This window comes from Salmo trutta, chromosome 33, assembly GCF_901001165.1.
Source record: "Salmo trutta chromosome 33, fSalTru1.1, whole genome shotgun sequence".
NCBI lineage: Eukaryota > Metazoa > Chordata > Actinopteri > Salmoniformes > Salmonidae > Salmo > Salmo trutta.
The window spans coordinates 44,567,641-44,579,920 of NC_042989.1; the positions used below are offsets into that span (position 1 = coordinate 44,567,641).

General features: G+C 46.5%; 1 protein-coding gene across 1 annotated transcript in view; it reads right to left on the bottom strand.

The window, feature by feature from the left end:
* Positions 1 to 8,416: 8,416 nt before the first annotated feature.
* slc4a11 (solute carrier family 4 member 11) overlaps positions 8,417 to 12,280 on the bottom strand; it is a 110,625-nt gene continuing 106,761 nt past the window's right edge. The window contains exons 17-18 of the mRNA XM_029731043.1: positions 11,042 to 11,146; positions 8,417 to 8,483 (exon numbers count right to left, since the gene is read on the bottom strand). Coding sequence (XP_029586903.1) covers positions 8,417 to 8,483; positions 11,042 to 11,146 — 172 coding nt within the window. The remainder of the gene's footprint in view (positions 8,484 to 11,041; positions 11,147 to 12,280) is intronic.

Consider the following 12,280-nt stretch of genomic DNA (forward strand, 5'->3'; position numbering starts at 1 on the left):
CATACAAACAGAGAACACAGGTATAAATACACAGGGGATAATGGGGAAGATGGGCGACACCTGGAGGGTGGTGGAGACAATCACAAGGACAGGTGAAACAGCTGATTGGTAGGGCTACTATTCTATCAAGACACGAGGAGCAGCTGATTGGTAGGGCTAATATTCTATCAAGACACGAGGAGCAGCTGATTGGTAGGGCTACTATTCTATCAAGACACGAGGAGGGCCTGATTGGTAGAGCTACTATTCTATCAAGACACGAGGAGCAGCTGATTGGTAGGGCTACTATTCTATCAAGACACGAGGAGCAGCTGATTGGTAGGGCTACTATTCTATCAAGACACGAGGAGCAGCTGATTGGTAGGGCTAATATTCCATCAAGACACGAGGAGGGCCTGCTTGGTAGGGCTAATATTCCATCAAGACACGAGGAGCAGCTGATTGGTAGGGCTAATATTCTATCAAGACACGAGGAGGGCCTGATTGGTAGGGCTAATATTCCATCAAGACACGAGGAGCGCCTAATTGGTAGGGCTACTATTCTATCAAGACACGAGGAGCAGCTGATTGGTAGGGCTAATATTCTATCAAGACACGAGGAGCAGCTGATTGGTAGGGCTACTATTCTATCAAGACACAAGGAGCAGCTGATTGGTAGGGCTACTATTCTATCAAGACACGAGGAGCACCTGATTGGTAGGGCTACTATTCTATCAAGACACGAGGAGCAGCTGATTGGTAGGGCTACTATTCTATCAAGACACGAGGAGCAGCTGATTGGTAGGGCTAATATTCCATCAAGACACGAGGAGGGCCTGATTGGTAGGGCTAATATTCCATCAAGACACGAGGAGCAGCTGATTGGTAGGGCTAATATTCTATCAAGACACGAGGAGGGCCTGATTGGTAGGGCTAATATTCTATCAAGACACGAGGAGCAGCTGATTGGTAGGGCTACTATTCTATCAAGACACGAGGAGCACCTGATTGGTAGGGCTACTATTCTATCAAGACACGAGGAGCAGCTGATTGGTAGGGCTACTATTCTATCAAGACACGAGGAGCACATTACATGCTCCTTTGCATCCCAGTATCTTTACTTGCACATTCATCTTCTGCACATTCTACCATTCCAGTGTTTAATTGCTATATTGTAATTACTTTGCCACCATGGCCTATTTATTGCCTTACCTCTCTTATCCTACCTCATTTGCACACGCTGTATATAGATTTTTCTACTGTATTATTGACTATGTTTTGTTTATTCCATGTGTAACTCTGTTGTTGTTTGTGATGCACTGCTTTGCTTTATCTTGACCAGGTCGCAGTTGCAAATGAGGACTTGTTCTCAACTGGCCTACCTGGTTAAATAAAGGACTTGTTCTCAACTGGCCTACCTGGTTAAATAAAGGACTTGTTCTCAACTGGCCTACCTGGTTAAATAAAGGACTTGTTCTCAACTGGCCTACCTGGTTAAATAAAGGACTTGTTCTCAACTGGCCACCTGGTTAAATAAAGGTGAAATAAAATCAAATAAAAAGGACAGCTGGAGCACCTGATTGGCTAAGCATGAATAGTCATTGAAAATGGTGAGAGAGATATCCTAATACAGTGCCATTTTCAGAGAGATGAAAATGATGGTCAGTATAGCTATCATGTCATCCGTTGTAGTCACATTAAGATTGTAAGGCAAAATGCAGTGGTTATGCAACGTTGTGATGTTGACGCATGGTTCATTTCCATACATTTAAAACCATTAGCATTAACTATTCAAATCGACACAAACATGAAATGATGCCTGACATTTGTTGAAGGTAACGAGCATTACAAACCAGAAACACGGACATAGGACAGATATTGTAAACTTCTCGCCAGCTGTTACTCCATCCCAGGGCTGTGTTACTCCCATCCCAGGGCTGTGTTACTTCCATCCCAGGGCTGTGTTACTCCATCCCAAGGCTGTGTTACTATCCTTCCCAGGGCTGTGTTACTTCCATCCCAAGGCTGTGTTACTTCCATCCCAGGGCTGTGTTACTTCCATCCCAGGGCTGTGTTACTCCATCCCAAGGCTGTGTTACTTCCTTCCCAGGGCTGTGTTACTTCCATCCCAGGGCTGTGTTACTTCCATCCCAAGGCTGTGTTACTTCCATCCCAGGGCTGTGTTACTTCCGTCCCAAGGCTGTGTTACTTCCATCCCAGGGCTGTGTTACTCCATCCCAGGGCTGTGTTACTCCCATCCCAGGGCTGTGTTACTCCATCCCAGGGCTGTGTTACTCCATCCCAGGGCTGTGTTACTCCCATCCCAGGGCTGTGTTACTCCCATCCCAGGGCTGTGTTACTTCCATCCCAGGGCTGTGTTACTCCATCCCAGGGCTGTGTTACTCCAGCCCCAGGGCTGTGTTACTCCCATCCCAGGGCTGTGTTACTCCCATCCCAGGGCTGTGTTACTCCATCCCCAAGGCTGTGTTACTCCAGCCCCAGGGCTGTGTTACTCCAGCCCCAGGGCTGTGTTACTCCATCCCCAAGGCTGTGTTACTCCAGCCCCAAGGCTGTGTTACTCCATCCCAAGGCTGTGTTACTCCATCCCCAAGGCTGTGTTACTCCAGCCCCAAGGCTGTGTTAATCCAGCCCCAGGCTGTGTTACTTCCATCCCAGGCTGTGTTACTCCATCCCCAAGGCTGTGTTACTCCAGCCCCAAGGCTGTGTTACTCCAGTCCCAAGGCTGTGTTACTCCATCCCCAAGGCTGTGTTACTCCATCCCCAAGGCTGTGTTACTCCAGCCCCAAGGCTGTGTTACTTCCATCCCAGGGCTGTAGTACTCCAGCCCCAAGGCTGTGTTACTTCCATCCCAGGGCTGTGTTACTCCAGCCCCAAGGCTGTGTTACTTCCGCCCCAAGGCTGTGTTACTTCCATCCCAGGGCTGTGTTACTTCCATCCCAGGGCTGTGTTACTTCCATCCCAGGGCTGTGTTACTCCAGCCCCAAGGCTGTGTTACTTCCATCCCAGGGCTGTGTTACTTCCTTCCCAGGGCTGTGTTACTTCCATCCCAGGGCTGTGTTACTTCCTTCCCAGGGCTGTGTTACTTTCCATCCCAGGGCTGTGTTACTTCCATCCCAGGGCTGTAAAACTTCCATCCCAGGGCTGTGTTACTTCCATCCCAGGGCTGTGTTACTTCCATCCCAGGGCTGTTACTTCCATCCCAGGGCTGTGTTACTTCCATCCCAGGGCTGTGTTACTTCCATCCCAGGGCTGTTACTTCCATCCCAGGGCTGTGTTACTTCCATCCCAGGGCTGTGTTACTTCCATCCCAGGGCTGTGTTACTCCAGCCCCAAGGCTGTGTTACTTCCATCCCAGGGCTGTGTTACTTCCTTCCCAGGGCTGTGTTACTTCCATCCCAGGGCTGTGTTACTTCCTTCCCAGGGCTGTGTTACTTTCCATCCCAGGGCTGTGTTACTTCCATCCCAGGGCTGTAAAACTTCCATCCCAGGGCTGTGTTACTTCCATCCCAGGGCTGTGTTACTTCCATCCCAGGGCTGTGTTACTTCCTTCCCAGGGCTGTGTTACTTCCATTCCAGGGCTGTGTTACTTCCATCCCAGGGCTGTGTTACTTCCAACCCAGGGCTGTTACTTCCATCCCAGGGCTGTGTTACTTCCTTCCCAGGGCTGTGTTACTTCCATCCCAGGGCTGTGTTACTTCCATCCCAGGGCTGTGTTACTTCCATCCCAGGGCTGTGTTACTTCCTTCCCAGGGCTGTGTTACTTGCATCCCAGGGCTGTGTTACTTCCATCCCAAGGCTGTGTTACTTCCTTCCCAGGGCTGTGTTACTTCCTTCCCAAGGCTGTGTTACTTCCTTCCCAGGGCTGTGTTACTTCCGTCCCAGGGCTGTTACTTCCGTCCCAGGGCTGTGTTACTTCTGTCCCAGGGCTGTGTTACTTCCGCCCCAGGGCTGTGTTACTTCCGTCCCAGGGCTGTGTTACTTCCATCCCAGGGCTGTGTTACTTCCATCCCAGGGCTGTGTTACTTCCATCCCAGGGCTGTGTTACTTCCGCCCCAAGGCTGTGTTACTTCCGTCCCAGGGCTGTGTTACTTTCGTCCCAAGGCTGTGTTACTTCCGTCCCAAGGCTGTGCTACTTCCGTCCCAAGGCTGTGTTACTTTCCTCCCAAGGCTGTGTTACTTCCGTCCCAGGGCTGTTACTTCCGTCCCAGGGCTGTGTTACTTCCGTCCCAGGGCTGTTACTTCCGTCCCAGGGCTGTGTTACTTCCGCCCCAGGGCTGTGTTACTTCCGCCCCAGGGCTGTGTTACTTCCGTCCCAAGGCTGTGTTACTTCCGTCCCAAGGCTGTGTTACTTCCTTCCCAGGGCTGTGTTACTTCCTTCCCAGGGCTGTGTTACTTCCTTCCCAAGGCTGTGTTACTTCCATCCCAGGGCTGTGTTACTTCCGCCCCAAGGCTGTGTTACTTCCGTCCCAGGGCTGTGTTACTTCCGCCCCAGGGCTGTGTTACTTCCGCCCCAGGGCTGTGTTACTTCCGTCCCAAGGCTGTGTTACTTCCGTCCCAAGGCTGTGTTACTTCCTTCCCAGGGCTGTGTTACTTCCTTCCCAGGGCTGTGTTACTTCCTTCCCAAGGCTGTGTTACTTCCGTCCCAGGGCTGTTACTTCCGTCCCAAGGCTGTGTTACTTCCGTACCAAGGCTGTGTTTCTTCCGTCCCAGGGCTGTGTTACTTCCGTCCCAGGGCTGTGTTACTTCCGTCCCAGAGCTGTGTTACTTCCTTCTCAGGGCTGTGTTACTTCTGTCCCTGGGCTGTGTTACTTCCATCCCAGAGCTGTGTTAATTCTGTCCCAGGGCTGTGTTACTTCCGTCCCAGGGCTGTCTTACTTCCGTCCCAGGGCTGTGTTACTTCTGTCCCTGGGCTGTGTTACTTCCGTCCCAGAGCTGTGTTAATTCTGTCCCAGGGCTGTGTTACTTCCGTCCCAGGGCTGTCTAACTTCCGTCCCAGGGCTGTGTTACTCCAGCCCCAAGGCTGTGTTACTTCTGTCCCAGGGCTGTGTTACTTCCGTCCCAGGGCTGTGTTTCTTCCGTCCCAGGGCTGTGTTACTTCCGTCCCAGGGCTGTCTTACTCCAGTCCCAAGGCTGTGTTACTCCAGCCCCAAGGCTGTGTTACTCCAGCCCCAAGGCTGTGTTACTCCAGCCCCAAGGCTGTGTTACTCCAGCCCCAAGGCTGTGTTACTCCAGCCCCAGGGCTGTGTTACTCCAGCCCCAAGGCTGTGTTACTCCAGCCCCAAGGCTGTGTTACTCCAGCCCCAAGGCTGTGTTACTCCAGCCCCAGGGCTGTGTTACTCCAGCCCCAAGGCTGTGTTACTCCAGCCCCAAGGCTGTGTTACTCCATCCCCAGGGCTGTGTTACTCCAGCCCCAAGGCTGTGTTACTCCAGCCCCAAGGCTGTGTTACTCCAGCCCCAAGGCTGTGTTACTCCAGCCCCAAGGCTGTGTTACTCCAGCCCCAGGGCTGTGTTACTCCAGCCCCAGGGCTGTGTTACTCCAGCCCCAAGGCTGTGTTACTCCAGCCCCAAGGCTGTGTTACTCCAGCCCCAAGGCTGTGTTACTCCAGCCCCAGGGCTGTGTTACTCCAGCCCCAAGGCTGTGTTACTCCAGCCCCAAGGCTGTGTTACTCCAGCCCCAAGGCTGTGTTACTCCAGCCCCAAGGCTGTGTTACACCATCCCAAGGCTGTGTTACTCCAGCCCCAAGGCTGTGTTACTCCAGCCCCAAGGCTGTGTTACTCCAGCCCCAAGGCTGTGTTACTCCAGCCCCAAGGCTGTGTTACTCCAGCCCCAAGGCTGTGTTACTCCATCCCCAAGGCTGTGTTACTCCGCCAGCAAGTACAAAAGTAACGTTGCGGAAGTTCTGTTCTCTGTCAATTAATTCCACGACATGATCACTAGCAAACCAATGCAAGTCTTATCTGCAATTAGGAATGTCTCATGCCAAATCAAAAATTACAGTAAGTTATCATAGAACTGTATTGTTAACCTTTCGGTTACTGGCCCAATGCTCTAACCACTAGGCTACCTGGCACCCCAACTACAGTAAGTTATTAGAGAACTGGTCTTGCTGGTCTAGTAAACACAGATGCAATATATAAGAAGGAAAAGTAAACAGATATTAAAAACATTTGTAAAAAAATATATATTTGTAAAACATCAAGACAGGCACATATTACTCCTTCCAAGTCAGGTACAAATGAGCACATACATTAATATTATTTATCAAAATAAACCTTTCTTAAAACATCTAAAATGTGTATATTGCTATGATATACTGTATTCACAATCAAATCAATGTTAAACTATAATTTTGGTCTGTGGTGTCGTCTTACATAATTATTACTTATCTTAAGGGAGGGGGGAGAGACAAGAGAGAGAGACAGAGAGAAGGGTAGAGGGAGACACAGGGCAAAAGAGAGACACAGGGCGAAAGAGAGAGAGACACAGGGTGAGAGAGAGCGAGAGAGAGAGACACAGGGCGAGAAAGAGACACAGGGCGAGAGATAGACACAGGGCGAAAGAGAGACACAGGGCGAAAGAGAGAAAGAGAGGGAGAGCGAGGGGGAGAGAGAGAGATAGGGAGAGAGGTTGTGTATGTGTGAAGGCATGCAAATTGTTGCATTCACACTCAGTAATATGTTTTTCTAAATGTTGCCACCATATCAGAGTCACTGAGAGATCAGCACTAGAGGGAGAGTGTGACAAATCTCTGAGGTCCTACATGTTGCCAAGCCAACCATGGCACAACCTTACATAAACAAACCAGACTAACAGCAGAGAATAATACCAATGCAGTAATGAAGCTTTATGGCACTGGACTGGAGTTCTAAGAAGCTGTGGAGAGGAGAGGTGGAACAGAGTTCTGGTTGGTCCTGGTTTTTGATCACCTGGTGCTGGTCCAGACCTGTTCCTGCTGGTAGAGAGAGGAGACATCTGGTCTGTCTGTTCATAAAGGTTCTGATGGGCACTTCTCTCTCTCTCTCTCTCTCTCTCGCTCTCGCTCTCCCTCCATCCTTTTGGACCAGTGCTTCACCTGTATGAATGGATAGATGGATGCTATTGTCTACTACACAATCTGACAGTTTCTATGTCTCTATTGTCCGCTGTTCCGTTTTGTTCTCTAAGAAAAACAAATCACAGTCCTTCTATCCAGGAGTTGGTCTGTGTCTGTATTTATATGTGTTGGTCTGTGTCTGTAGTTATATGTGTTGGTCTGTGTCTGTATCTACATGTGTTGGTCTGTGTCTGTAGTTAACTGTGTCGGTCTGTGTCTGTAGTTAACTGTGTTGGTCTGTGTCTGTAGTTAACTGTGTTGGTATATTATATGTGTTGGTCTGTGTCTGTATTTATATGTGTTGGCCTGTGTCTGTATCTACATGTGTTGGTATGTGTCTGTAGTTAAATGTGTTGGTCTGTGTCTGTAGTTATATGTGTTGGTCTGTGTCTGTATTTATATGTGTTGGTCTGTGTCTGTATTTATATGTGTTGGTCCGTGTCTGTAGTTATATGTGTTGGTCTGTGTCTGTAGTTAACTGTGTCGGTCTGTGTCTGTAGTTATATTTGTTGGTCTGTGTCTGTATTTATATGTGTTGGTCTGTGTCTGTATTTATATGTGTTGGTCTGTGTCTGTAGTTAACTGTGTTGGTCTGTTATATGTGTTGGCCTGTGTCTGTAGTTAACTGAGTTGGTCTGTGTCTGTATTTATATGTGTTGGTCTGTGTCTGTAGTTAACTGTGTTGGTCTGTGTCTGTAGTTAACCGTGTTGGTATGTGTCTGTAGTTATATGTGTTGGTCTGTGTCTGTAGTTATATGTGTTGGTCTGTGTCTGTAGTTATATGTGTTGGTCTGTGTCTGTAGTTATATGTGTTGGTCTGTGTCTGTATTTATATGTGTTGGTCTGTGTCTGTAGTTATATGTGTTGGTCTGTGTCTGTATTTATATGTGTTGGTCTGTGTCTGTAGTTATATGTGTTGGTCTGTGTCTGTAGTTATACGTTTTGGTCTGTGTCTGTAGTTAACTGTGTTGGTCTGTTATATGTGTTGGTCTGTGTCTGTATTTACATGTGTTGGTCTGTGTCTGTAGTTAACTGTGTTGGTCTGTTATATGTGTTGGTCTGTGTCTGTAGTTATCTGTGTTGGTCTGTGTCTGTAGTTAACTGTGTTGGCCTGTGTCTGTAGTTACATGTGTTGGTCTGTGTCTGTAGTTAACTGTGTTGGCCTGTGTCTGTATTTATATGTGTTGGTCTGTGTCTGTAGTTAACTGTGTTGGTCTGTTATATGTGTTGGTCTGTGTCTGTAGTTATCTGTGTTGGTCTGTGTCTGTAGTTAACTGTGTTGGCTTGTGTCTGTAGTTACATGTGTTGGTCTGTGTCTGTAGTTACATGTGTTGGGCGTCCATGATATCCAGGTATTTAGCCTCGATGATGTGAGGAAGAACACAGTTCCTGAAACAGGAAGAAGAATAAGAAGAAGTCAGTTAATGGGAACTGTTTCACCCTTATGCCATCTGGTAACAAGGGACAGACAGTGGGAACTGCATCACCCTTATGCCATCTGGTAACAAGGGACAGACAGTGGGAACTGTATCACCCTTATGCCATCTGGTAACAAGGGACAGACAGTGGGAACTGTATCAGCCTTATGCCATCTTGTAACAAGGCACAGACAGTGGGAACTGCATCACCCTTATGCCATCTGGTAACAAGGGACAGACAGTGGGAACTGCATCACCCTTATGCCATCTGGTAACAAGGGACAGACAGTGGGAACTGTATCAGCCTTATGCCATCTGGTAACAAGGGACAGACAGTGGGAACTGTATCACCCTTATGCCATCTGGTAACAAGGGACAGACAGTTTGGTTACGGTGGTATTTGAACCTCCTGCTCTTTGACAAACAGCTGGTGACGTCGTTAAATATAATTTACATTTGTCAAAACTGTTAAATAATGTAAACAGAATTGAAAGATATGTTAATTCTCCCAAAAAAGAATAAACAAATGTAAGATACAATTTCTAACTTTGGACTTTTGTCACAATGTCGACGCTGGTGGTAGTGAGAGTACTTGATGCCTGGACTTGAATGTGCTTTATCTCACACCCCATTCCAAGGTTATTTTTGTAAATAGAAACTCAAATAAAAACTAAAATTGGAAAAACATTTTAGTAAACTTAAATAAAATAATTAACAAAAACATTTGAAAAACTAAAACTATACTGAAATTATACTCTTTGACTCCGAAACGAGCTGAAAGAAAATAAAAGCATAATGAATTACATTCCACTGTAGTTTTTTTCCTCTAATGTGGGTTTCAAGCTCTTTCTCTAATGGGGTTTCAAGCTCTTTCTCTAATGGGGTTTTCAAGCTCTTTCTCTAATGGGGTTTCAAGCTTTTTTCTCTAATGGGGGTTTCAAGCTCTTTCTCTAATGGGGTTTCAAGCTCTTTCTCTAATGGGGTTTCAAGCTTTTTTCTCTAATGGGGTTTCAAGCTTTTTTCCATAATGGGGTTTTCAAGCTTTTTTCTCTAATGGGGGTTTCAAGCTCTTTCTCTAATGGGGTTTCAAGCTCTTTCTCTAATGGGGTTTCAAGCTTTTTTCTCTAATGGGGTTTCAAGCTCTTTCTCTAATGGATTTTCAAGCTCTTTCTCTAATGGGGTTTCAAGCTCTTTCTCTAATGGGGTTTCAAGCTCTTTCTCTAATGGATTTTCAAGCTCTTTCTCTAATGGGGTTTCAAGCTTTTTTCTCTAATGGGGTTTTCAAGCTCCTGAATCTGTCAGCTACATGCTGCCAGTAGATGGTGATGTTTCAAATAGGACAAGCATCACTAACACTAGCTAACACTAGCTATCACTAGCTATCACTAGCTAACACTAGCTATCACTAGCTATCACTAGCTATCACTAGCTATCACTAGCTAACACTAGCTATCACTAGCTATCACTAGCTAACAATAGCTATCACTAGCTAACACTAGCTAACACTAGCTATCACTAGCTAACACTAGCTATCACTAGCTAACACTAGCTATCACTAGCTATCACTAGCTAACACTAGCTAACACTAGCTATCACTAGCTAACACTAGCAATCACTAGCTATCACTAGCTAACACTAGCTAACACTAGCTATCACTAGCTAACACTAGCTATCACTAGCTAACACTAGCTATCACTAGCTAACACTAGCTAACACTAGCTAACAGGAAAGACATCTGAGGGTGAGTGTGACGTGTGAACTATAGGCTTGAACAATGGTGTCTGTAGTCTACTGTACCTGATGGAGGAACATATTGTCTGTAGTCTACTGTCCTTGATGGAGGAACATATTGTCTGTATTCTACTGTACCTGATGGAGGAACATATTGTTTGTAGTCTACTGTACATGATGGAGGAACATATTGTCTGTAGTCTACATGATGGAGGAACATATTGTCTGTAGCCTACTGTACCTGATGGAGGAACATATTGTCTGTAGTCTACATGATGGAGGAACATATTGTCTGTAGTCTACATGATGGAGGAACATATTGTCTGTAGTCTACATGATGGAGGAACATATTGTCTGTAGTCTACTGTACATGATGGAGGAACATATTGTCTGTAGTCTACTGTACCTGATGGAGGAACATATTGTCTGTAGTCTACTGTACATGATGGAGGAACATATTGTCTGTAGTCTACTGTACATGATGGAGGAACATATTGTCTGCAGTCTACATGATGGAGGAACATATTGTCTGTAGTCTACATGATGGAGGAACATATTGTCTGTAGTCTACATGATGTAGGAACATATTGTCTGTAGTCTACTGTACCTGATGGAGGAACATATTGTCTGTAGTCTACTGTACATGATGGAGGAACATATTGTCTGTAGTCTACTGTACATGATGGAGGAACATATTGTCTGTAGTCTACTGTACATGATGGAGGAACATATTGTCTGTAGAGGGGACCTGCCGTAGTGTACTACCTAGTGTGTAGTGTAATGTTCACTGTGTTGTACCTGATAGGTATAAGCAGTACCATAAAGAGAGGGAATGCCATCTTCATGTAGGGTAGAGGGGACATGCCAAAGCCACACAGATAGAGGAGGAAGAGAAATAGAGAAGAAATACGGAGAGTGGAGAGGACAGAGGACAGAGAGAAGAGAGAGAGAGAGAGAGAGAAGAAGAGAGAGAGAGAGAGAGAGAAGAGAGAGAAAGAGAAGAGAGAGAGAAGAGAGAAGAGAGGAAGAAGAGAGGAGAGAGAGGGAGGAGAAAGAGGAAGAGAGAGAGAGGAGAGAGAGAAAGAAGAGAGAGAAGAGAGAGAGAGAGAGCAGAGACAGAGCAAACAGAGCTCGAGACGAAGAGAGCGAGAGAGAGAGAAAGAGAGAGAGGATCATTGTAAAAGAGGAAGTAGGAGAGAGAGAAGAAAGAAGTAGACGAAATAGGAGAGATAAAGAGAGGATAAGAGATGAGAAAGAGAGAAGAGATAGAAGTTTTAAAAAGATCTAACAAAGATAGAGCGAGAGAGATAGAGAGAGAGAGATAAAAAAAGAGAAGATACAGTACAGTACGACATAGAGAACGAGAGACGAAGAGAGGACAGAAAAAGGAACGAGAGAGAGCAAAATGATAGCGAGAAGTAGATAGCGGGAGCAAACGAGAGATAATGAAGAGATAGAGCCAGATAGGAGAAGCGAGAGAGAGAGAGAGAGCAATTCACTTCTTTAATGATTTAACAGTGTCATCTGTTGGTCGGTGGTCTCCAAAAGATATGCAGGTTTAAACTGTGCGTACAGGATTCTACCGTTGTTTTGATCTACAAAGCCCTGTGGCCCTGTGGTCATTACAGTAACCAACCAAAAGCCCTGTGGCCATTACAGTAATCCACCAAAAGCCCTGTGGCCATTACAGTAACACACCAAAAGCCCTGTGGCCATTACAGTAATCCACTAAAAGCCCTGTGGCCATTACAGTAACCCACCAAAAGCCCTGTGGTCATTACAGTAATCCACCAAAAGCCCTGTGGACATTACAGTAACCCACCAAAAGCCCTGTGACCATTACAGTAACCCACCAAAAGCCCTGTGGCCATTACAGTAATCGACCAAAAGCCCTGTTCTTTAAGAAGCAGGGCCATGTGGTCACTAACCTGTTCTTTAAGAAGCAGGGCCTTGTGGTCACTAACCTGTTCTTTAAGAAACCTTGTGGTCCCTAACCTGTTCTTTAAGAAGCCTTGTGGTCCCTAACCTGTTCTTTAA